This window comes from Crinia signifera, chromosome 7 (assembly GCF_055691185.1).
Source record: "Crinia signifera chromosome 7, ASM5569118v1, whole genome shotgun sequence".
Classification (NCBI taxonomy): Eukaryota; Metazoa; Chordata; class Amphibia; order Anura; family Myobatrachidae; genus Crinia; species Crinia signifera.
In genome coordinates, this window is record NC_139223.1 from 32,824,410 (window position 1) to 32,850,604 (window position 26,195).

The 26,195-nt window shown below is 47.1% G+C and overlaps 1 protein-coding gene across 6 annotated transcripts in view; it reads right to left on the reverse strand.

The window, feature by feature from the left end:
• CACNA1H (calcium voltage-gated channel subunit alpha1 H) overlaps positions 1 to 26,195 on the reverse strand; it is a 410,611-nt gene that overhangs the window by 58,219 nt on the left and 326,197 nt on the right. For all 6 annotated transcript variants that reach the window (XM_083152776.1, XM_083152780.1, XM_083152775.1 and 3 more), the window contains 10 exons: positions 21,546 to 21,731; positions 21,151 to 21,268; positions 10,511 to 10,666; positions 7,893 to 7,983; positions 7,039 to 7,247; positions 6,352 to 6,786; positions 5,675 to 5,775; positions 3,920 to 4,043; positions 1,856 to 1,924; positions 1,577 to 1,761 (listed from right to left, as the gene is read on the reverse strand). In XM_083152776.1, the coding sequence (XP_083008902.1) occupies positions 1,577 to 1,761; positions 1,856 to 1,924; positions 3,920 to 4,043; positions 5,675 to 5,775; positions 6,352 to 6,786; positions 7,039 to 7,247; positions 7,893 to 7,983; positions 10,511 to 10,666; positions 21,151 to 21,268; positions 21,546 to 21,731 (1,674 nt within the window). The remainder of the gene's footprint in view (positions 1 to 1,576; positions 1,762 to 1,855; positions 1,925 to 3,919; positions 4,044 to 5,674; positions 5,776 to 6,351; positions 6,787 to 7,038; positions 7,248 to 7,892; positions 7,984 to 10,510; positions 10,667 to 21,150; positions 21,269 to 21,545; positions 21,732 to 26,195) is intronic.

Genomic DNA, 26,195 nt, shown 5'->3' on the forward strand with positions numbered 1-26,195 from the left:
TACTAAAGTCTATAATTTTTGTCTTTGCTAATACCATATGCCTGTTTCCCTGCAGATGCATCTCAACAATTATATTGCCACTGTATAACTCGCTGACCTCACCAGCCAAGGTGACATTTGCCGGTCGGATAAAATGCAATATTGACCCAAAAAGCTTCAAAACAGCATTAAAAAATAATTAGGCAGAAAGAGCAAAATGAAGGTTAAAAAAAAACCCGAACCCAAACACAATTTTGGCCGGATTTCCATTCAATAAATGCATTCTCATCCACTAACGATATTTCCCTAGGAGCCCGGTGACCTTTGTTTTACAACAGACAATATTAGGTGAGTCGAGTCTTACTTCCAGGAAAATGAAAATCACTTAAGTTCCAGCGGGTCCATTTGGTGAGAGACAGCTGGGTGTGAGATTCATCAGCCCCTTTGCTAATTGAGCCCTGGCATCTGAGGACGTTTCGCCAGTTAAGTGTGCGGTGCCACGTGCCCCGTCCTGGCCCCTGTTAGATGCAATTCATTCCTTTCCTGGAAATAGTAGAGGCATATTTCTTCTCTGATTTTATGGCAGGCCTTCCCGGTGGCTGCGTATGTGAACGTCTGTATAAATAAATACTGCCATTGCTCCTTACAAATGACATTAGTGTGATACCGGGAGATTCTGGCTGGCAGACACTTCTTGCCCCTGACAATAAAATTGTAATCATATATAATTATGTCAAAATGCAGCACAGGCCTGAGCGATCCCATTAGAGGTGCACCGCCTGTGCCAAGGATGTGAGGAGTGTGTACAACATCTGATTAGGGTGTGTATCGTTCCGAATGCAGAGACGGAACAGCGCGTACCGCCAGCACATCAGTGCCATCAAGTGAACAGAGAACTAGAAGGGTCACCAAATCTAATGCTATCCCCTGGCCACTTCATGAGGGCAGGTATGGTAATAGATGCCGAAGATAAACGATATTCACGGTGGTCCCTGGTAAACCGCATAACATCTGTCAGCTTAGGCACAAATTACTGTTAAATATTTATATAAAATGTTGCATGCATAGGTCTAAAAGAATCAGTGACAGGAATATATTATATGGATCATTAGGTAAGGCCAGATTACTAAAGAGAGTAAATGTTGATGTGAATAGTAAAACTGCTTTCCCCCTGCCATCGTGGGTCACTTGGTATGGCCCACAGTTCACATGGTCTGATGACATCAGATGTTATATTTCCTGAAGGGGCTCTTTAGCCACTACCCAGTATTAATTACAGTTTAGGCTGAACCAATGGCCATCCTATAAGATCACTAGGAACTAGTCACATGACTGTAATACGTGATTTAAGATTTGTAAGGGAATGGTTTAAACCTTCAACCGGGTAGAGCTGGAACATGACACATTCTAGATATCATTTCATAGGATGTACTAAATCAGTGATAGGCGACCTTATACGGTGCATTCTCAGTGCACGGACAGGCAAATTCAACATCTGTTGTGCTATGAATCAGCCCCCTAGTGTCTTCATATAGGAAATGGGTCAATGGGTGATAGCAATAATTTAGGTGAGAGCTGCCGACATAAATATCCTTACCTCAGCGGGCGGAGAGTCCTCAGCAGCCTTAACACCCGCAAGATGCCTAGGATCTTGGCCCCTCCGGCAGATGCTAAAGACACAACGATATCAATGATTGAGACAAACACCAAGACTCCATCCAGCACGTTCCAGCTGCTCTGCAGATAAGCATTGTCCCCAGAGAAGAAACCCAGTGCGATCACCTGCCAGGCCAGGAGGAAGATGGAAGACAAGAGATGAGGACATTGATCTTCTCAGGAGACATGAGGACTATAATGTAGAGCTACACTACATTACCTTTATGGTCATTTCCACAACAAAGATTGCTGTAAAGATGTGGTTGGAGACGCTCAGAAATATCCGTTCCTGGGTAAATAAAGAAAACACCTGAGCAGGTGGGAATACTATTATGTTGAACATATTACTGTACACATCTGGGGGTTAAATTAGATCCCAAATGATCTACTTTCCGATGCGCAAAGTCATTATGGTCAGTAATTTGCGCATGCGCATAACCCGTTCTGCTTGTGTGCAAATGGGTCCAGCAGCGCAAGACGCAATACAGACGCTGACTGTCAGTGATTGGTGGTCGGGTGGAGATGATGGTGGAATCCATTTGTGAAAATGGAGACGTGTCACTGCCGATTAAGGGGGAAGGTAGAGGCCAGGAATTGACTGGCCTCTTGTGAGGAACCCTGCTAAACCCTAACCCTCTAGTGCCACAGCCTAACCCTAGCCTCCGCTATAATCCACCCAATAGTGCTTAACCTTAATGCTCCTCTTCCATAGCCTAATCCTCCCAACCTGCACCATAACCCTTCCCCAAATGCCTAGACCTAACCTTCTACTTCCACATCCTAACCTTAACCCTCCCATAAGTACCATGCCCCAATCCTCTGCTCCCACAGCCTAACCCTAACTCTCCCCTTCCATAGCCTAACCATAAATCTTTCTTAGTACTTAACCCTATCCCTCCCCTCTCACAGCCTAACCCTAAACCTCCCTCAGCCTAACCCTACCCTCCCGCAGCAGAGCATTAACCCGTCTCCTAGTCGCTATATCTAACACTCCCCCTACTGCCTAGCCCCCCTACTGCCTAGCCATAATGCTCCCCTTCCACAGCCTAACTTTCCCCTCTTGCAGCCTAGCTTTTAACCCTCCTCTCCTGTAGACTTGCCATTACCCCTTCTGAAGCCTAGCCCTAACCCTCCTCACCTGTAGCCTAACCCTCCTCTCCTGTAGCCTTGCCATAACCCTCCCCTCCTGCAGCCTAGCCCTAACCCTCCCCTCCTGCAGCCTAACCCTAACCTTCCACTCCTGCAGCGTAGTCCTAACCATTCTGTCCTACAGCCTAACCCTAAACTGCTCGCACCTAGCAGTACCCCTCCTCTACTGCAGTTTAGCCCTACCCCTCCTCTCCTGTAGCTTAGCCCTACCCCTCCTCTTCTGCAGCTTAGCCCTACACCTCCTTTCATGCAGCTTAGCCCTAAAGCAGCCTAACCAAATCACTCCCCTGCAGCCTAACACTAACTCACTCCTCCTGAAGCCTGGACGTAACCCTACTGCAGAAGGTCAACATTACACATGACGACACTGTGAACATGCCAATACTCTGCACACAACATGTCCCATGTTGACAATTGAGCAATGTCGACATCATAACTGTCGAAAATGTGGTGTTGACATTTTGTCAGCATTTTAAATGACAACCTGGTGACTGCTTTAACTATGTTTTCACTTTATGAAAATGCTGAACATCAATAAAAATCATTGTGACATATCTGTCCAAAATAATTATCTATTGTGAACACTGAAATAAACTCATTTAGATCCTACATGCTAGATGACACTACTAATTATAAATTAATTCATTTAGAAAGTGCTCCATGACCAGACGAGTAACAGTCACTGTAAGCAAAAGACATCTATCAGTTCTCACTCTTTCTTGTACATGGTTTTGTGCATTTCTAAGCGGATCCCAAAGCTCAGAACCATGGCAGATCCCAAACCTCAGAACCATACAATATCCCAAAACTCAGAACCATAGCAGATCCCAAAGCTAAGAACCATGGCAGATCCCAAACCTCAGAACCATACAATATCCCAAAACCCAGAACCATAACAGATCCCAAACTCAGAACCATGGCAGATCCCAAAGCTCAGAACCATGGCAGATCCCAAAGCTCAGAACCATAGCAGATCCCAAAACTCAGAACCATAGTAGATCCCAAACTCAGAACCATGGCAGATCCCAAAGCTCAGAACCATAGCAGATCCCAAAGCTCAGAACCATAGCAGATCCCAAAGCTCAGACCCATAGCAGAACCTAGGCTCTGGCTGCGTATCAGACCATTATCTCACCATGCTATTTGGATCTATGTCTGGCCTCTCCAAAGCGATTGTAATGCAGTTCAAGAAGATGAAGACAAGAACCACATGGTCAAACATCTTGTGGGCAATAACCTTTTGGAACATCATGCGGAACCTGACCCAAGACAGAAGACGTGAATGTTAGCTGCATGTTGTACATGGTGATGAGGATAAGCATGTACTATACATAGCTGGGTTGTACATCATAGTGAAGTAAGAGTCCAGATAGGTGGAGCTGATTATGATGCTGTGGACAGCTGGTGTTCTACATGGTGGTGGGGACAGTGGGTGTTATACAGTACATGGTGGTGGGGACAGCTGGTGTTCTACATGGTGGTGGGGACAGCCGGTGTTCTACATGGTAGTAGCGACAGCTGGTGTTCTACATGGTGGTGGGAACAGCTGGTGTCCTACATGGTGGCAGGAACAGCTGGTGTTCTACATGGTGGCAAGGACAGCTGGTGTTCTACATGGTGGTGGGGACAGCTGGTGTTATACATGGTGGGTGGACAGCTGGTGTTATACATGGTGGTGGGGATAGCTGGTGTTATACATGGTGGTGGGGATAGCTGGTGTTATACATGGTGAGTGAACAGCTGGTGTTATACATGGTGGTGGGGACAGCTGGTGTTCTACATGGTGTGTGGGGGGAGCTAGTGTTATATATGCTTGTGTAGACAGCTAGTGTTATACTTGGTGGTTGGACAGCTGGTGTTATACATGGTGGGTGGACAGCTGGTGTTATACATGGTGGGTGGACAGCTGGTGTTATACATGGTGGGTGGACAGCTGGTGTTATACATGGTGGGTGGACAGCTGGTGTTATACATGGTGGTTGGACAGCTGGTGTTATACATGGTGGTTGGACAGCTGGTGTTATACATGGTGGTGTAGACAGATGGTGTTATACATGGTGGGTGGACAGCTGGTGTTATACATGGTGGTGGGGACAGCTGGTGTTATAAATGGTGGTGGGGACAGCTGGTGTTATACATGGTGGAGGGACAGCTGGTGTTATACATGGTGGGTGGACAGCTGGTGTTATACATGGTGGGTGGACATCTGGTGTAATACATGGTGGTGTAGACAGCTGGTGTTATACATGGTGGGTGGACAGCTGGTGTAATACATGGTGGTGTAGACAGCTGGTGTTATACATGGTGGTGTAGACAGCTGGTGTTATACATGGTGGAGGGAAGAGCTGGTGTTATACATGGTGGGTGGACAGCTGGTGTTATACATGGTGGTGTAGACAGCTGGTGTTATACATGGTGGTGTAGACAGCTGGTGTTATACATGGTGGTGGGGACAGCTGGTGTTATACATGGTGGGTGGACAGCTGGTGTTATACATGGTGGTGGGGATAGCTGGTGTTATACATGGTGGAGGGACAGCTGGTGTTATACATGGTGGGTGGACAGCTGGTGTTATACATGGTGGGTGGACAGCTGGTGTTATACATGGTGGTGGGAATAGCTAGTGTTATACATGGTGGGTGGACAGCTGGTGTTATACATGGTGGGTGGACAGCTGGTGTTATACATGGTGGTGTAGACAGCTGGTGTTATACATGGTAGTGGGGACAGCTGGTGTTATAAATGGTGGGTGAACAGCTGGTGTTATACATGGTAGGAGCAGCTGGATATACATAGTGGGGGATACAACAGGTGGACAAAGCTGATACACCGCTCCCTAGGTTCTTAGTCTCTATAGAGATGGATTATATATCATATAATATACTCTCACTTGTTCTGAGGTGAAAACATGTAAAGAGACCAATCTTCATGGGTCTTGCACCACTTGGGCTTGTAAGGCTCCAGAATCTTGCGGAGACGGAAGCAGTAACTCTGGAAACCACATGAGAGGAGACAGTGAGACCATCACACATAAAGACTAAAATGTTATTATCTGTTATATCATCATTATTATTAGTAGCATTCTTGCAAATACAATGAAACTGGTCTTAAACAAGGATGTGCATCCAGCCATTCTTACATGAACACAGTGTAAAACGCCTATAGGAGATGTAATAACAAAGAGCCAGTGAAAAGACTGTACGAAGCGACAGGGTGGATGGCATAAAACTCTCATTCTTGTTATTATAACATTGTGATTAATTAGCAGAATGTAATCCAACTGAGATAAAAAAAAACGTAATTGCGCTGTATTTCCTGTAACAGAAAAATCAATGAGTATTAATTAGTTGCTGGGATACTGCAGCTGTAAGTACACTATGGGAGGATTAAGACAATGAATGTATATTACTCTACATATTCTTCTTCCCAGACGAATCATTAAGAAAGCAGTAATTAAAAACTCTGAGCTTTCTCGAGGCAATGGAACTACAGTGTGTGCCTCTGAGCGCGAGGTTCTGCATTCATGGAGTCGCAGAACCTGGATCCCAGGCACCCACCAGTACTCACATCTTCCGGATCATCCTCATAGTCCAACGGCTCGTCCTTGTGCTTGTCCACTCTCACAAACAGATCGCTAGGCACTGCAACCAATTTGCCGTTGCAGTCCTGAAAGTCGGCAGGCACCATAGCCAGGGGGCTGACGCTGAGTGAGTGCCGTAGGGTAGGGACCTGCAGGAGTTCTGGGATGTCCAAGGAACCGCGAGTGTCCAGAGAGCCTGCCCGGCGATGAAGAGCTATCCTGCCCACAGCGGTTGGCTTGCAGTCATCGGAGTCGTCGTCTGTACTGCCCTTACCCTCACCGGAGAGAAGAGATTCCCTTTCCCCACACTGGTTCTTCTTCTTGATGCTTGGGGCCCGGCCCAGGCTGTTCCAGCTGGAGCGGCGGCTACCCCAGTTGCTGTAGGTGCCCCAAGGTGCACATGGGGAGCTCCGGATACTGGCCTGGGAGCAGATATAAAGAGAGGTAATTCGTCTTAGCAAACAATCGACGAACAATATTGTCCATTAGGTCACCAACCCCTGTCCTTCCTGCACAGTCACCTAATGCCTGCAGAACAGATATAACATTGATGTCATGGTATAACTAATAGTGAATAGGAAAACAATATGGAATGACCACTGATTACTTTTATTGCTCTACTATAGACTTTATCTGTATAAAATACAATAAGAATCAGATCATCTGAGACCCACCAGAGACTTCTGGTCGCAGGTTGAAGGATCTAGCGAGGCATTGCTTTCCCTTCTGGAATCCGCAAAGGTGTGCACGGAGTCCAGGCATGGAGAGCTCTTTGGAGTGGGCATGGGGGTGGCAGCGGTGCGCATAATTATGGGAGGGGGCATTGCACAGCGAGGGTCGAGGTGTCCGTTGGGGGTCACTGCAAGTGAGTACATCTTAAGCTCTGTAGGAAAGACAATAAAATATTTGTTCAAGATTAACAGCTGATTTCCAAGAAGGTCAGAGATGTTATTTGCAAAATGGAATGAACAGGATGCACAAGCAGCTTCAGCTGAGTACAATGATTTGCCACATTTCAATATTGCTATGGCTGTATATGCACAAGAAATGAGATGTTACAGTGTTTTCCTGGAAAATCGTGTTAAGTGGCATTTCATATGCATATGGTGGCAGTCCCACACTGCATGTAGGCACGCTACATATCATTTTAATCAGCAGAAGCTGCTTGTGCAAGCTATTTGCTCTAGTACTTGGACACATCTGTGCATGTATTCTTTTTCTGGATTCCAGTGGCAGACCACCAGTAGCACCCGGGTGCAGCTTATTTTTACTCTCTGTGTTGGATAAAAATCTACCTTAACAACATTATATTTTATTCAATGGCTGTGAAAATAATCACCTTTGCCTATAAAGACAATACTCTAAAGCACAGAAAAAGGACAGAAAAACTTGAGTTGTTTTTTTTCCCCGTTTTTTTTTTCCGTAAAAGAATGTAAAATAAAAAAAATCCAATAAATTAAATACATATGGATGTGAAAAAAGCCCATTACTGCAAAAGGACAAAAAGTAGGTCACATAAAAAAACTACCTGCGGCACGGAGATCTTTCAGCTTTTCCAGGTCTTCATCAAAGTTGGTGGAGACTTTGTCTTCGTCAGTGTCTGACCTTGTAGCGTCCCCCTGGAGGGCAGATATAATACAGAGTGATGTGAGGATATTTTAGATGGGCCTTCTGACATCTGACAAAGGCATCAGGTAGCTGTGTTCTGCAGTTTTATCTGTGTCTGACAGATGAAACATCACTAATCTGTTCCCCACAGCGCTACCACTACCTGGATTACCTGTGTAGTGTGTCATCCGTAAAGCCCACTCATCGCTTATCCGCAACTACAGATTTTTTGCTGTGCATCCTGTAAATGGTTCATTATAAGGCTGAGATCGTCAGAGTCTGCATGAAGCCATTTACAGCGGCAGTAACACAGGACCATCCACCGATCCTCCGTATACACTTAATGACACATATAGCAAATGCTCAGCCTTTATGGGGAAGCCTCCGTGCCAATTACAGCGATCTGTGTCTGCATAAGACGGCTTCTCATTGCCGCTGACTAATAGGACACAATGCCGATAAAATTAAATTGGGTTTAAAGACCTTTAGATAATGTGTCTCCAGCTACATAATACAAAAGTGATGCTAACCTTTGTATAATATAAACCTCGGTAATTCTCCGCTGGGGGCCTATTTACTATCACGAATGGGCTGATTTTTTTTAGTAATGGGCCCGTTCATTATTAGGAGGCAAAATTAGGGGGACTTCTAGGAGTACATTTTCTAAAGCTCATCATGAAAAGAGGTTGATGTTGCCGATAGCAACCAATCAGATTCCGTCTATGATTTCTCTGTTGCATCCTGCTCGACCTAATGTATGTTGGCCTTCATACAGTAGTGTTGAACTGGCGACTGTATCCCCTTAGAACATGTGGGCAGGTTTATTGCCCGAGATTGGCCTGCAGATGCCACATCACGCTGGGAACCGCTGTGCAATAGTTCTCCAGCGGGCAAGCTGGCACAGCTGATAGTGCGGGGAGGAGCGTGGCTGCACAGCACGACCTCTAACATCATAGCCACACAACCTGGTCGCCTTTCAGCGTCTGAGCCCAACCCCGCTGGTGCTCAGTGCTGCCCGGCATAAATAAGTCAAAAGTGCATGCGTGAATTGATACAGAAATCCCGGAGTTGGAGGTTCCGATCCCGGGATTAAAATCCCATTAATTCAGGGTTGCCTAAATTTGGGCTGCCGACTCTGGGAGAGCCAGTTATTTTGAGGCAGGGGGCCGGGGCAGCTGAAGGTGTAGGAAAGGGGCAGGGGGGCGGTGCTAGAAAGGACGTGTTTGGGGGCCAGTATGATCGAGTCTTTGTAGCCACGCCCCCACTGTGTCATTTGGTCCCACGGGGGGGGGGGGGGGGGCTAAAACACAGGATTGCCCCAATCCTGATCGCGCGATTGGCCTCCCTAGCGTATATGTCCGGTCGCGTTGCTTTCAAAGTCATGCTGGGCATTTTACTATACACCTTCCTTTGTTCTGCTGAAGACTGCTACTGGTGACACATGGTTACATACAAGTCACAAGAGACAATACGGAACACGCTGTGTTAACCAGAACCACAGTCCCATTTTGAATGTAATCACCTAATGACCTGAAATCTATAATGTCAGACTTCCCATAGACCATTATTACAGCTACAGACTAACTTTATCTTTGTGGACATTTCCGCTAATTGATGCCCCATGCCCACTAGAAGTGTCTGCAGAAAAAGGGGTCCGAGGGACATTTCTCAGATTAATGGCCGCTCTTCTTGAAATAAAATAAAAAAAACTCTAGAAAGCCGAGGAACACTTTGATGACTAAATGATTTTTTATTTTTAATTAGCTGAGGACTCGGGTGATCTTAACGAGGTGCTAAAGACAGTAAAAACCCCCCACTCATTTCCAAGGCTCCAAGGTTATTCGGAGACTGAGATCATCGCTTGGCAAATTGTCCCCGTTAGCAGAAAAATGGGGATAGTCAGCAATGTGGGAGGGGGTCTCAAGAGGGGGGGGGTTCCATTTCCAGGAAGCGTTGTAATTTTTATTAGCCATTTCAAGCTCCATTTCAATACCATAATTCAACGAGTAGTCATGCATTACTGTGCCAGACACGCTTATCATGTGAATGTAGATTACTGCAATAAAGTGACATGGATATATCATGTCCGCCTAATGTCCCCGACTCCATCTCGTTACTGCTGCTCAGACAAAGTCCTGCCAAGGAGTGTGTCTAATAATCACCCAACCCGGCTTCCCGCTGTGTGCCGTTTCCTTTATCCTCGTACTTTCATCCAGTGTCGCTTAATTGGTACCTTATTGTACGCTATAAAGAGGCCTATAACCCAGAACGCACTGTGGGCCAGATGTATCACGCTTCAAAAAGTGATAAAATGGAGAGTAATAAACAGCCAGCCAATCAGCTCCTACCTGCCATGTCACAGGCTGGGTTTGAAAAACGTCAGGTAGGAGCTGATTGGCTGGTTGTTTATCGCTTTCCATTGTATTACTTTTCAAGGCTTAGTACATCTGGCCCACTGTGTTGGAAAAATACATTTACCCTGATTCAGATTCGATCGCTCATCTTAGAGGTCGCAGTTATCTGTGTGGAGAAAGTTACCTCTGCCTGGAAGCCCTCCACCAGAATGGCCACCAAGAGGTTAAACAGGACATAGTTCCCAAATGTCATCAGAGCCACGAAGTAAAGAGCCGCCCAGGATGAGGTGGATGCCATTCCATTGTACAAGACCACGTTCCAGTCTTCCTGGGTGAGAATCTGAGTTAGAAAAAAAAAGAAAAAAGATTATTTTTAATTAACTGAAGCTGCTGCAGTCTGTCGTTATGAGAGAGACGGCTTTCCATTAGCGCCGCGACCTTGTGCCTGTGGCAGGGGATTGGGGTTGGCGCTCTGTCATTTATACAAATATGAGATTATATTATATAGTATATGCTGTAAAATAGGTTATATTTACTTGCTCAGATCTCCTTCCATGCAGTGGGGCTAATTCCGAGCTGATCGCACACCCAGGAATTTGCAGCGGTCAGTCACCATCTAATGATTGTTACAATGGGCGCCATTCATCGCAGGATAAGATTAGCCAGAGACTTACTCGGATATGGAACAAGGCGTATCCGGCCTGGAGCGGACGTCAAACACCCTCCTCTAAACCGCTTGGGCGTTTTCCCCGACACTACCGGTGTTTCCTAGACACTGCCCTGTATTTCTTAGCACTCCCAGTAATGCCCGTTTCCATTCCCAGACGCCCACTTCCTGTCAATCCCCTTGGTAACAATGTGCAAATAGAAATAGTAGCAGGATTTCATCGTAGGACGGCCTTGCGCGTGCGAACTGTGACCCTTATGCATGCGCAGTCTACCAATAATCAGCCGCCGTGCAAATTCGCTGCCCCCCACAAGAAAAAAACTTTCAATTAACTGATTTAATCTTGCAGCGGAGGAGAGGCGCCCCCTTGGGAGCAGGAGCCCGGTGGTGGATGACTCCATTGTCTCCCAGAGTTACGCCACTGCACCCAGTGTACGAGCAGAGCAAACATTAAAGCACTGAGAACAGGCATTCCTCTTATTAAACCTGGAACAGTAGATTGTATTAAATATGACCCAACAGGCAGGGGGGAGATTGCTGGGACTGGGGCCCAGACAGAAAGGGGGCCCTGGACTGGAGTTTATATAGTATAATTTGTCATAAACAAAGTTCACATTTCCCTAGAAGCAATGTAGAGGTAAAGTATTTAGGGCCAGATTCTCTAAGCTTCGAAAGTGATAAAATGGAGAGTGATAAACAACCAACCAATCAGCTCCTGTCTGACATTTTTCAAACAGAGTCTGTGACATGGCAGGTAGGAGCTGATTGGCTGGTTGTTTATCACGCTCCATTTTATCACTTTTGAAGCTTAGTGCATCTGGCCCTTAGTCAGTTCCGGGCCCCCCATTTTTGATGGCAACCCTGCCAACAGGTGATGGATGCTGGCTAGTACAGCCGCCAGCCGCTAAATGCAGCAACAGGTTAAATGTAAAATCCAGCGAGCGCTCGGGTTGTGTTATCATTGCTCACATTAAAAGTTAGTGACAGAAGCCAGGCGTTGTGCCTCCACTCGGACAGCATCAAAGCGCTTCCATAATGATGTTAATTAGGCTGCGAGCACCCACTGTGGAAATTTATGGGCACAGTTCTCACAGCAGATTGTTCTAAATCCTCTTCAAAAAGACACGGAATGCAGCAAGCCCTGATAACACTCTCACGGAATATTCAGATACTTTGTGGCCAAAATCAATGGGCAAATTCTAATGCGGGATTAGTGATCCCGGAGCTGGAGTTAATTAGCCCGAGTTTCTTATCGCCTCTGTTATGTTTGGTAGGACTGAGTGTTACGTCTGAGGTACCAGGACATTTCTGGTGTTTGCACAATGTCATAGAGTAAGGAACATTAACCGCTTCCTGTCTGGATGGTTCACCCAAGAAAATAATCTTATTTTGAACACAGATTTGGACCCGCGCTTCCTATGGGGATAGATATGGGAAAGATAAAGTTTGTAAGAACCCCCATAACCACCAAATGATGAAAAAATGTATATAACATATGTAACTGTAAAAGGGAATGTGGCCCCATCTCAGTTTTGGACCCCATAGCAGCTGCACCCTCTGCACCTATGGTAGCTGCACCCTTGTGCATAACACATGTAACTGTGACAGGAAAGGTGGCCCCTCTCAGCTCTGGGCCCCATAGCAGCTGCACTCCCTGCACCTATGGTAGCTACACCACTGTGTATAACACATATAACTGTGACAGGGAAGGTGGCCCATCTCAGCTCTGGGCCCCATAGCAGCTGTACTCCCTGCACCTATAGTAGCTACACCCCTGTATATAACACATTTAACTGTGACAGGGAAGGTGGCCCCTCTCAGCTCTGGCCCCATAGCAGCTGCACTCCCTGCACCTATGGTAGCTACACCCTGTATATAACACATGTAACTGTGACAGGGAAGGTGGCCCCTCTCAGCTCTGGGCCCCATAGCAGCTGCACTCCCTGCACCTATGGTAGATACACCCCTGTATATAACACATGTAACTGTGACAGGGAAGGTGGCCCTCTCAGCTCTGGTCCCCATAGCAGCTGCACTCCCTGCACCTATGGTAGCTACACCCTGTATATAACACATGTAACTGTGACAGGGAACGTGGCCCCTCTCAGCTCTGGGCCCCATAGCAGCTGCACTCCCTGCACCTATGGTAGATACACCCCTGTATATAACACATGTAACTGTGACAGGGAAGGTGGCCCTCTCAGCTCTGGTCCCCATAGCAGCTGCACTTCCTGCACCTATGGTAGTTACACCCCTGTATATAACACATGTAACTGTGACAGGTAAGGTGGCCCCTCTCAGCTCTGGGCTCTGCACACCTGTAATCCAGACAGGCTTGTGGGTGGAGTCTCAGCAGTCTGTGCTGAGTCAGCTGTGAGTAAGGTGTTTGGTGAGCTCCAGCAGCTGCATCCAGTGTTTGCAGGGGGATTCCCTGCGATTTTCCCCCAGGGGGATGGATCCTCCTGGGGGACATGTCTCCCGGAAGTCCTCACGTGGTTGTGGTACTACAGAATCCAAAGTGAAAATTCCTGGTGCCCAGACAACTAGTGCGGTTGGCCAGTCTGGTGCATCAGGTAGCAACATGAGCAGCTCGAGAGGCAATGACGGCAGTTCCCTCAGCATGGCTTCGGTACAGGTAGAGCCGCAGCAAGCCCTCCCTATGCCACAGGGTGCTCTCCTGTGTGATGGAACACAGGATGGAGCAGAAATGGAAGTGACCTGCTCTGTTGGCAAGGCTCCAGTGGGTCAACTGGAGCCTCAGTCGGATAACCCCAAACTCTCCCTGGATGCTCCCCTGCATGAAGTAATGCAGGGTCGAGTAGCAGCAGCCATTGCTTGTCCAGGGGGGAGTGAAGCGGGGGGGGAGGTGAAGCCTCTAGATGCATTGGAAAATGTACCTACATCCCCAGGTAATACAGAGGATGAAGAAGAGTGTGGTGAGGAGGAGGAGGAGGAAGAGTCCTTTAACAATTTCTCTATAGAGGACCTGCAAAAAGAAGCCAAGCGCATACAGTCCAGAATTGCAGATAAAAAGAAAAAAAGAAGTACCTGCCGCAAGTGGGAAAGGTCTGTACTGAAAGAGTCAATTGAATCCCTTTCTACCACCCTGGAAAGGGTTAAAGCCAAATTAAAGGAGAAGCGACTGGAGAAGCAGGCAGCAGTGAAGGGGTTACCTGATTGTGATGGAGCTCAGCTGTTAACGAGGCCTGTGGAAATGGCAGAAGCTGCAGGTAGCACACCTGTGTCCCTTTCTGCTGAACTCGAAAGTAAAGCATCAACTGAGAGTGTGTCAGTCCTGGCAGCAGCAGAGGATGCCAGAAAGGTAACATTGTGTAGTATGGATCAGGGTGTCTCTGCTAATAATGATATTCCTACAGCAGCTGGTAATGTGGGCTCTGCAGTAGCTCAGCATGGTAGTGACTTTTGTACATTATCTGTATGGGATGGGTTAACAGACAAGGCTGTGAAGACTGTTTCTAACATTGTACAGACTTCTGCTTCTCACAGTGACTTAGTGCAGCCTTGTAACACTGCACAAGGGATGCCTATCTTGGACAGAAACATTTTATCTGAGGGGGGTAGGGAAGTGATTCAGGCTGTGTATGGCCAGTTGGATGCTCCAGCCAGGTTAAAAGCTGCAGCTGAATTAATCAGCAGTGAGAAAAAGAGACTTGAAGCCAGAAATGTAGTAAATGTGTCTAATGCTGCAAATAATAAGACTGATGAAGTAAATAAGAAAATTGTCCCAGGCACAAGGTCTTATGCTAGTTTGGTAAATATGAATGTACCCCCAACAGCAGTTACTTCTGGCCAAATGACTAAGAGGAGAAATCTTTTGCAATTTAAATGGGCAGGGACAGGTGAAGTCCCAACTAAAGAAGTGTTTTTAGAGATGATTTTCAGCCTGGGCTTCCATGCTTCAGATCTGTATGCCTGTATCCATCCAGTCAAAACACCTGACTTTGATGTAAGTTTCCTTTCCTATCAGGGCTTACAGGCTTTTTGGACAAAGTGGCAGGCATGCAGATCCCAGGCACCATATAGTAACTATAGAACTAATTTGGTTACAAAGCAGGATAAGGTTAAAATAACAATATTAGTCAGAAATGAGTCCATTCCTGCCCAGGATATTTTGTTTTGGTTGTCCAGATTCTGCACAGTGCAATCTAATTTAATAAAGGTTGGTTTCACAATGGGAGTCTGGGGAGGTGCGTGGTCGGCTATGGTTCAGTTAAAAAGTACGGATAAAGGTTTCTTGCATATACCATCTGCGGCCTATATTGGCAGAGACCGCGTCCAGTGCTTTTATGCTGGGCAGCCACGCACCTGCTTTAGATGTGGAGACTTCCGCCACTTGAGTAGTGATTGTAATGTCACCAAATGCACACTCTGTGGGAAAATTGGGCACATCTCAAGAGACTGTAATGATGTTAAATGTAACCTTTGTGGGGAGGACGGCCACCCTTACAGTCGATGTCCATGGGCAAGCCATAATATGGAGAGTGAGCGAGAACAGAGGGAGGAAGCTGTCAGGAAAGAGAAGGAGGGTCCAGTCAAAGAAATTGTCTTTGTAGGTGTGAAAACCAGGGCGGCTAATGTTGGGGAAAAGAAAGATAAATTCCAAAAAGAAAATAAAGGGAAGAGGAAAAAGGATGACAGTGAAAAATTAGTCCTCTCTAATAGATTTGATGTCTTTTCTACTGATGAAGAACAGGAGGGGGAGGTTCTAAAAAAGGGTAAAGAGTTAGTTTTTGTCCCCAAGGTTAGTAAGAAGAAAGCAAAGCAGGGTAAGAGAAGGAAACCAGTGGAGAATGAGGAGAGTAGTGGAGAAGAGGGATTAGAGTGGGATCCGGTAGGCACAGAATTAGGGGTTGAGGAGGTAGCTGGAAATTCTGAGATAGATGGTACAGGCTGCCCTACTCAAGAGATGGTAATAGAGGAGACACAACAGGTAGAGGAAGATGAGGAAAAAATTGAAATGGATTCGTCAAATTCAGTAATTGCACCGAGTGGGGTAGCTGCAAAAGACCTATTGAGAGTTCCAGGTTTACCTCCTAGGTCAGAGAGTAAACCACCAGATCCTGGACCCTCACAAAGTAAGGGTGGTCTGACCCAGAAGTCAGGCAGTGATGGCATGCTGGGTGCCATTGGGGAGGGGGAAACCTCTCTCAAAGGGAAAGGTTCTAGAAGATCTAGGTCTTCAAATAGGGTGTCTGGGAAGAATGTAAATGAAAAGTGAGCAAGGTCCTGCTTTTATAACCCAATGAAACATGGATCCCCAACCCATACGATGTGCCACCATTAATGTGGCTTCCGTAGTCTCTGAACGTGCTCGTTTTATGGCCTTTGATTTTTTCAATACGGTTGAGATTGATTTTTTGTTTTTGCAAGAGACCAGAATTAGTAAGTTGAACATCCTCCACAAGGCAAAGAGGGAGTGGAAGCGCGGGCCTTCTTACTGGTCTCTTGCGGCCGAGCCGTACAGTGGGGTGGCAGTGCTTTTTACTGGTATGGTAACCGTGCACAGGGTTATAGAATTACAGGCAGGTAGGTGTATGATTTTAGATGTCAATCTGAGGGGACATGACCTGAGGCTCATTAATATCTATGGACCACAGTCAAAATGGGACAGGAAATGTCTCTTCAGTGAGATAAAACCGTTCCTTTTTACGGCTCAGCAGATTGTCTTTGGTGGTGATTTCAACACCGTTATTAGGCCAAAAGACAGGGGAGGTTCAAAGACAGCCCTGGGCTATGATTCTAATTTTTTAGTTAGCATGGTTAGACAGGCAGGTCTGGTAGATGTGCACGTTCGCCATTCTCCAGACCTCACGGGTTACACTTTCTTTAGTGGTAGTCGTAGGTCTAGAATAGATAGGTTTTTTGTTAAGGAGACTTCGAAAACTTTGCCTCCAGAGGTAAAGCCAGTAGAGTTCTCTGATCACGTTTTTCTCTCTGTCATTTTGAATGCTTCAGAAGCTACTCAAAAGGGGCGGGGCCTATGGCGATTGAATTCTGAGCTCCTAAAAGAGGAAAAGGTTAGACAATCCCTTAGAGACTTCTTTCAATCTCAGGAAACACTTTTGGAGGCTGGATGGAGTAGATCTGAGTGGTGGGAAGAGATTAAAAAGAGAATTCGGAGATTCTTCAAGAGGTTGGTAGCTAAAAAGAACTTGATAAAGAGAAATATCTACCAGAGTTTGAGAAGGAAATTAGATTTCTTGATTTCTGAGGGTGGAGATAGTGGGGAAATCTCCCGAGTGAAGGCTCAGATGAGGGAATATCAGTATAACCGTCTGGATTCTTTGATTTTGGAAAGGGATTTTGGCAAATACCACTCGCCTGATCCTTACCAAAATTGCGGAAGATCAGTCGAGATGAAGGAGGTGAGGGGTCTTTTTGACAAACAGGGTGTTCTTCGTGAGGATAAGGAAGGCATCTTGGGAGTCATTAGATCTTATTACTCCGATCTTTTGTCTGAGCAGCCACTTATCAGAGAGAGGATGGAAACATTTCTGAGGGAGACACCTGGACTTTGTAATCCAGATGCCTCGATTGAAACCTTGGGTAGGAGTGTGACAGCAGAGGAAGTTAAGATGGCGATTGATAAGTTGAGTTGTAAAAAATCCCCAGGCCCAGATGGTTTAACATCTGAGTTTTATAAAGTATTTGCTGACCTCTTGATTCCTCGCCTTGTAGAAGTATATAATGAGTGCCTGGGTGGGGGAATCCTCCCTCCTTCTATGAGGATATCTGCCCTCATATTACTGTCCAAGGGGAAGGACCCATCTCGTATTGAGAACTGGCGCCCCATCGCACTTCTCAATACAGATAGAAAGATTTTGGCAAAAATACTTTTCAACAGGTTGTCAGAATTTTCAGAACACCTGCTTTCCCCATCCCAGCACTGTACTGTGAAGGGTCGAAGCACATTTAGTGCTGTCCTTGGTGTCCGGGAGGCCATAGAACGGTGCCGTGCTGAGAAATGGGGAAAATACTTGCTGGCGTTGGATCAGTCTAAGGCTTTTGACCGAGTAAATCATGAGTACCTATGGGCCCTACTTGAAAGGTATGGTTTTCCAGTCAGGGTGGTCTATTGGCTCAGAACATTATACAGTCAGGCCGAGAGCTTCCCACTTGTAAACGGTTGGGTGGGCCCTGCTTTTGAGGTGAGCTCTGGAGTTCGTCAGGGATGTCCCCTGAGCCCTCTCCTGTATGTATTCGCGATTGACCCCTTCATACGAAGGGTAGAAAACGGTACGGTGGGAGGGGTGCAGCTGGGCCCAGAGTTCCCTTTTAAAGTGGTGGCTTACGCAGATGATGTCACAGTGGTTCTGTCATCAGTGGCAGAGGCACGTGATATGGAAGAGCTCATCTGTGAATACTCTATAGCCTCATGCTCTAGGGTAAACCAAGAGAAGTGTGAAGCTTTCTGGATGGGGGAGGAAGGAGAAGAATTTTCCCTTCCGGACAGCCTCCCCCGGCCCAGTCCTCAGATAAAGATTCTAGGTATTTGTTTTGACCATGGTGATTATGCCACTCTAAATTGGGTGAAGTGTCTGGAGAATGCTGCCAAGAAAGTGGAGTGCTGGAAGAGGTGTAAATTCTCTTTCAGGGAAAGGGTGGACTTGTGCAAAACTTACCTGATCCCGTTATTTCTATATGTCAGCTATGTGTGTTTTTTGCCTCAATCTTTATGGGCCAGGTTGAACTCCTTGTTTTTCCTTTTATTTTGGGGAAACAGGATGAACCTAATCAAGAGAGGTATTACTTACAAGTCGAGGAAAGACGGAGGGGCTGGCATGATCAACCCTGTCGTCTTTTTTGTTACAACCTTTTTAAAACTTAATCTTGGGAGTTTATTGTTAGACACTCCTCCTCGATGGGTAAGTGGATTTGAAGTCTGGGTGTCCCCCTTCCTCAAACTTTGGTTAGGTGGTGGCCAAGTGAAGAATCTTCAAATTCGGAGAGGGTATCTTCCGATCTACGTTATCCAGAGCTTGAAGGTGACAAAGCGTTGGGGTCTGGAAGTGGGGGAAGTACAAAACCTTTCCAGGAAGGAGTTGGGGGACAGGATTTTGCGAACCCACTTTCATGTTCCGTTGTCACTAAGGGATTGCCCGAGTGATGTCGCTTCAGCTGGATTGGCTCTCATAAATTCAGAGAGAATACCGCCGAAGTTTAGAGACATTGCTTGGCTTTCTTTCCATGGGAAGCTTTACGTGAAGGGGAACATGATGTGGAGAAATGCCAATGATCGTGGTTGTCCACGGGAGGAGTGTCTAGGGGAGGTGGAGACGATGGACCATTTCTTGATCAAGTGCCCCTTTAATGTAAATGTTTACAAGAGAGTTTCAGGAGCTTTGGGTATCCCGTGCCTTTCGGGGCTTAGTTACCCAGAGTGGGCTTATGGAGCATTCAGAAGATATGGTGTATTTAATTTGACCACAATTTATTTAGTCAGTTTAGTAGTTAGATACCACACATGGATGGCACGGTGTCAGGTTTCCCTAAAAGATAAAATCCTTCCTTGTGAAGTGGTGGTGGATTTGATTCTGCACGAGGTGGAGAGGATGATGGATCTAGACCGGAAAAGGGTAGATGCTGTTAGGTGGTCCAATTGGTGGGGCCGCCTGAAACCCCCTTGAGTGGGTGGCAGATATCCTTTTCCAGGTTTAGCTGGAACTTTCTATCTTTTCACATCCTGTAGATTTTGGTAATAAGGTTTTTTTTAATGGAACAGGTTTTGCATAGATCTAAAAAGCCTTGCTCAGTTTTCCTTTGCAATATTGGGATGAAGTAGTTATAAAGTTAATATTCATGTGTATATATTTCTCTATTGATATTTTGCTTATTAGGCAGATGTATCCTTTGATATTGCGGTTTGCATTCATTTATGTTATGTATTAAGATTTCATTTGTAAAATACTATTTATTTATTTATTTATTTATTGTGATATATTGTAAATATTGTAAAATTTGTTGCAAGTTTTAATAAATGGGAGAATTCCCTCTCAGCTCTGGTCCCCATAGCAGCTGCACTCCCTGCACCTATGGTAGATACACCCCTGTATATAACACATGTAACTGTGACAGGGAAGGTGGCCCTCTCAGCTCTGGTCCCCATAGCAGCTGCACTTCCTGCACCTATGGTAGTTACACCCCTGTATATAACACATGTAACTGTGACAGGGAAGGTGGCCCTCTCAGCTCTGGTCCCCATAGCAGCTGCACTCCCTGCACCTATGGTAGATACACCCCTGTATATAACACATGTAACTGTGACAGGGAAGGTGGCCCTCTCAGCTCTGGTCCCCATAGCAGCTGCACTTCCTGCACCTATGGTAGTTACACCCCTGTATATAACACATGTAACTGTGACAGGGAAGGTGGCCTCTCTCAGGTCTGGGCCCCACAGCACCTATAGTAGCTATGCCCTTGCTCACAGTTGCTGAGCTCAGTTACCACAGGACCTGTGTGGACAAATGTCAGGGAGCCCTGCTTGGGAAGTTCCGGTGTGACCTTCATTCTGTTTGAGATTAACAAATGTCTTAAATCCAGCAAGGAAGTGGCCGCACTCACACTGTGCATAGCAACGAGCTGCTGTCAGTCTCAGCATTGGTTCAGCACAGTAGGAAATGAAAAGTATTGAGAATTATTCTTGGTTCGCATGTCTGCTGGAGGCCCAACTGGCTTCATGGCACTTACACAAAAACCCTGCTAAACCCTATTGATTCTGGAATCTGTTTCTGCTACCAAAAATAATAACGATACTCTTCTGATATATAAATCTGTATATATATATATATATATATATATATGAGAGAGAGACTGGTCAGGGAACAAAAACAGTTTAGTGGATTTTTAAAACTTTCGACATGATCTGTTCCGTTCCACATTTTCTGTTCTCATCCAACCGACTTCTGGTGATGGCAGTGTGCAGTCTCAGTCTCGCTTCCATAGGTGCATCTGAGATAGCTCTCTCTCATCCAACCTGGTTGGATGAGAGAGAGAGAACTATCTCAGCGGTGCCCTCGGAATCGAGGCCGCTACCACTAGCTCTCACACCTCAGTAACCTTATTCCCATCCTGTTTAGCGAATACTTATCAGACCAAATTTGCTGAAGTTCCTAGTGAAACATTAAAGACCACCTTACCTGGAAAACCGTCACAATGGCCCAGAGAAGGGAATCAAAGTTCTTCCGGTCGGTAATAGTGTCTCCGGTGTCAGTCCGTACAGTAAACTTACAGCCAAACAGATGCATGCCGAGAATGCTGTAGGACACAAATGACACAATATTAGGATCCCACCACTGCACAAGACCATAAGGTACAGTAGTTGTGTGTTTGAGTGTGCGCGTGCTGGCGAAACAAGGAGTCGGAGGAAACTATACGAGAGATCTCAGTTTGATTGGGTTACCAACAGCAATTGTCTTCTGCTAATATAGAACGTTACTTCTTGCTATGGTTGGCGATGCTAAAGCAGTTATGGTACGGAAGCGGGGATGACCAGACGGGCAACACTGATGTAAGAGCAGATATGGACCATTACCTGAAGATAAAGATGAAGAGCATGAGAAGCATGCAGAAGGTGGCCACATTGTCCATGGTCTTCATCAGGACCACCAGCTGGCGGCGCAGAGCTGGCATGAAGCGGACCAGTTTCAGCACGCGAAGTAGTCGGAATGTTCTGAGCACAGACAAACCCCCATCTGACTGTCCGATGATCTCCCAGACACTGAATGACAGGAAAGCAGTAGAGAGCGGTGAGTGTCTCCATTGATGGCCACCTACAGGCAGTTCACATCACAACGTAACACTGAGAGCAAGGAGGACACAGCGGGCGGCGTGAAGGGATTGGAAAGCGGAAGCCACTTATGTCAAGAACTGCATCCCTTACCTATGTATCAAGCCCGTACTCACTCACAGTGACTGCTGAGCATGATGAGCTGTCTACATGTAGGTAAGTCGCATGGAATGGCCTGTGTGGGGGCAAGTCATGGACTGACAGACCTGACATCATCTCTCAGAGACAAGGGGGAGTGTTATCAACCAATCAGAGTCTAGCTGTCATATTATAAACTGCACTAGGTAAATGACAGTTAGGATCTGACTGGCTGCACCTCAACTTGCTTGTTTGAAAACACGCATAACTTAGAGCAGAATGTGGCCTCTCTCAGCTCTGGGCCCCATAGCAGCTGCACTCCCTGCACCTATGGTAGCTACACCCTGTATATAACACATGTAACTGTGACAGGGAAGGTGGCCCCTCTCAGCTCTGGCCCCATAGCAGCTGCACCCCCTGCACCTATGGTAGCTACACCCCTGTATATAACACATGTAACTGTGACAGGGAAGGTGGCCCCTCCCAGCTCTGGGCCCCATAGCAGCTGCACCCCCTGCACCTATGGTAGCTACACCCCTGTATATAACACATGTAACTGCGACAGGGAAGGTGGCCCCTCTCAGTTCTGGGCCCCATAGCAGCTGCACCCCCTGCACCTATAGTAGCTACACCCCTGTATATAAGACATGTAATGGTGACAGGGAAGGTGGCCCCTCTCAGCTCTGGCCCCATAGCAGCTGCACCCCCTGCACCTATGGTAGCTACACCCTGTATATAACACACGTAACTGTGACAGGGAAGGTGGCCCCTCTCAGCTCTGGGCCCATAGCAGCTGCACTCCCTGCACCTATGGTAGCTACACCCCTGTATATAACACATGTAACTGTGACAGGGAAGGTGGCCCCTCTTAGCTCTGGCCCCATAGCAGCTGCACCCCCTGCACCTATGGTAGCTACACCCCTGTATATAACACATGTAACGGTGACAGGGAAGGTGGCCCCTCTCAGCTCTGGGACCCACAGCAGTGGATCCCCTTGCACCAATGGTAGCTACACCCTTGTATATAACACATGTAACTGTGACAGGGAAGGTGGCCCCTCTCAGCTCTGGACCCCATAGCAGCTGCACCCCCTGCACCTATGGTAGCTACATCCCTGTATATATCACATGTAACTGCGACAGGGAAGGTGGCCCCTCTCAGCTCTGGGCCCCATAGCAGCTGCACCCCCTGCACCTATGGTAGCTACATCCCTGTATATAACACATGTAACTGTGACAGGGAAGGTGCCCCGCTCAGCTCTGGGCCCCATAGCAGCTGCACCCCCTGCACCTATGGTAGCTACATCCCTGTATATATCACATGTAACTGTGACAGGGAAGGTGGCCCCTCTCCGCTCTGGGCCCCATAGCAGCTGCACTCCCTGCACCTATGGTAGCTACACCCCTGTATATAAGACATGTACTGGTGACAGGGAAGGTGGCCCCTCTCAGCACTGGGCCCCAGGGCAGCTGCAGTCCCTGCACCTATGGTAGCTACACCCTGTATATAACACATGTAACTGTGACAGGGAAGGTGGCCCCTCTCAGCTCTGGGCCCCATAGCAGCTGCACCCCCTGCACCTATGGTAGCTACACCCTGTATATAACACACGTAACTGTGACAGGGAAGGTGGCCCCTCTCAGCTCTGGGCCCATAGCAGCTGCACTCCCTGCACCTATGGTAGCTACACCCCTGTATATAACACATGTAACTGTGACAGGGAAGGTGGCCCCTCTTAGCTCTGGCCCCATAGCAGCTGCACCCCCTGCACCTATGGTAGCTACACCCCTGTATATAACACATGTAACGGTGACAGGGAAGGTGGCCCCTCTCAGCTCTGGGACCCACAGCAGTGGATCCCCTTGCACCAATGGTAGCTACACCCTTGTATATAACACATGTAACTGTGACAGGGAAGGTGGCCCCTCTCAGCTCTGGACCCCATAGCAGCTGCACCCCCTGCACCTATGGTAGCTACATCCCTGTATATATCACATGTAACTGCGACAGGGAAGGTGGCCCCTCTCAGCTCTGGGCCCCATAGCAGCTGCACCCCCTGCACCTATGGTAGCTACATCCCTGTATATAACACATGTAACTGTGACAGGGAAGGTGCCCCGCTCAGCTCTGGGCCCCATAGCAGCTGCACCCCCTGCACCTATGGTAGCTACATCCCTGTATATATCACATGTAACTGTGACAGGGAAGGTGGCCCCTCTCCGCTCTGGGCCCCATAGCAGCTGCACTCCCTGCACCTATGGTAGCTACACCCTGTATATAACACATGTAACTGTGACAGGGAAGGTGGCCCCTCTCAGCTCTGGGCCCCATAGCTGCTGCAGTCCCTGAACCTATAGTAGCTATGCCCTTGATCCCAGTTGCTGAGCTCAGTTACCACAGGACCTGTGTGGGCAAATGTCAAGAAGCACTGCTTAGGGAAATTCTGGGGTGACCATTATAGGTTTGGATTATAGGGTCAACACAACCATAAATGTTGAAACAAGCAAAAGGTCGACACACGAAAAGGTCGACATGTGGTTTTACGTGTTTTTTTTCTGGGTAATGTAGACATCTGAGCACGTGCACTAACACACATATAAATCACTTGTTATATATATTCATGATGTAACACCAGGTGAGATTGATCTAATTAGAAAATGTTCTCCCCTGGCTTATATTTAGGTTGCTGAAACTTGTATTTCCCCACCAGCCAGAAAGCCAGGGATTGGCTGTGCAAGGCACTGAAAGATACCAAGCAGCATGGACTCTGGGTGCCAGGGATTTGAAAAGCAGCAATCGCTCTAACGCGCGCCCACAGTTTGGTCATGCATGGACGAGTCTGTGACAGGTCCTCTAAGAGAGACACATCGATCAACCGAAAATCATTTTCTTCTCTACGGAACTCCCTGGATTTTACTTTAAACTGCAAGCAAATCAATTTCAAAAGCCAATTTCTTCCAAAGTTCTACTTAATTAAATAATCTTTGAATAGCCATCTGGTTCAGATACAGAAAATAAGTATTGACTTTCCGTACGGTTTCCTCAGGAGTCCATCTAGTTAGGAGTTGAGGGGGCAATGTGGCAGTAACAGATACGGGGAAGGGTTAGGAAAATATCACTCATGGTGACGACTGCTACCGTCACGTACTGTCTTCGTCATGGTAAATCATGGCAGTATTCCTGCCTCTGTCGACGGAGATTACATGATTACGGAAACTACTGTTAAGTCCATTATGGTGGCCACTGATTGGCCTGGAGTAGCGGTTCTTAGACTTGGTTACTCATGAGGATGTTAAAGGGTGCGCAAAACTATTTTTGTTAGGGAGTGATAGGGTATAAGGGCAGGGTATCTCGTTTATAAATAGACGTATATGGATAGCAGAGTACTGGGGACCTCTAGCAAAAGGCATTACAGTGCAACCTAACAACAGGGCAGGTAAATACTGTGATGTCATCACTGGTGAGGACAAAAGGTGAACTGGGCTGGTGAAATCATACATCCCAACTGTACAGATTTCAGCAGAACGGTGTTACTTTCTGGCACTGTCCAACCGAGTGTGCAGTCTAAGGTTCCCCCTCCAGGCTGGACGTTGTCCATAAGCCCCTATAACAGCGGGATGAATGACACGCGGTCACAGAGACTACTGTGCATGAGCAGGTCGCGAAGATGTTATGGTGTCCATTTTTCCACAGATTTTCTTACTGTGCATGCACAAAAAGGCCGGGTGTTGTATGGGACTCCGACAGTCGGGATCCCGACAGTCATTAGCCCGACGTCAGGATCCCGACTGCCTGTACTCAGACAGCATGGTGAGCGCAAAAAATAACCTTGCGGACTCGCTGCGCTCGCCACGCCACCTATTCTATTCTCCCTCTATGGGCGTCGTGGACCCCCACGTGGGAAAATAGCGGGTGGTCTTCGGGCACCCGGCTGTCGGCGTTTTGACAGTCGGGATCCCGACGTCGGGTAAATGACTGTCGGGATCCGCCAGCAACCAATAGGCCACTGCACCATTTTCCTGGTGATTTCTGCAGGTCTGGTGCTGCTGTTGCGGGACTATGGAGGGTAAAGGCCTACGCTATGCGATATAGGCCTGATTACCCCCGATTGCGGCGGATCGGGATGAGAAGTCAGGTGAAATTGGCCCAAATAACATATGTGTGACATCCGGTAGGATGCGCAGTCCTGTGCGCATTGGATCGAACCAGGAGATCATACGTGTTGGAGGTAAGATCTCCGTGTCGGACCCCCTCCCGGTGCCAGGTAGCAGGGATCACATGTGATACATTGCATGCAGAAGGGCCTCACGCGATCC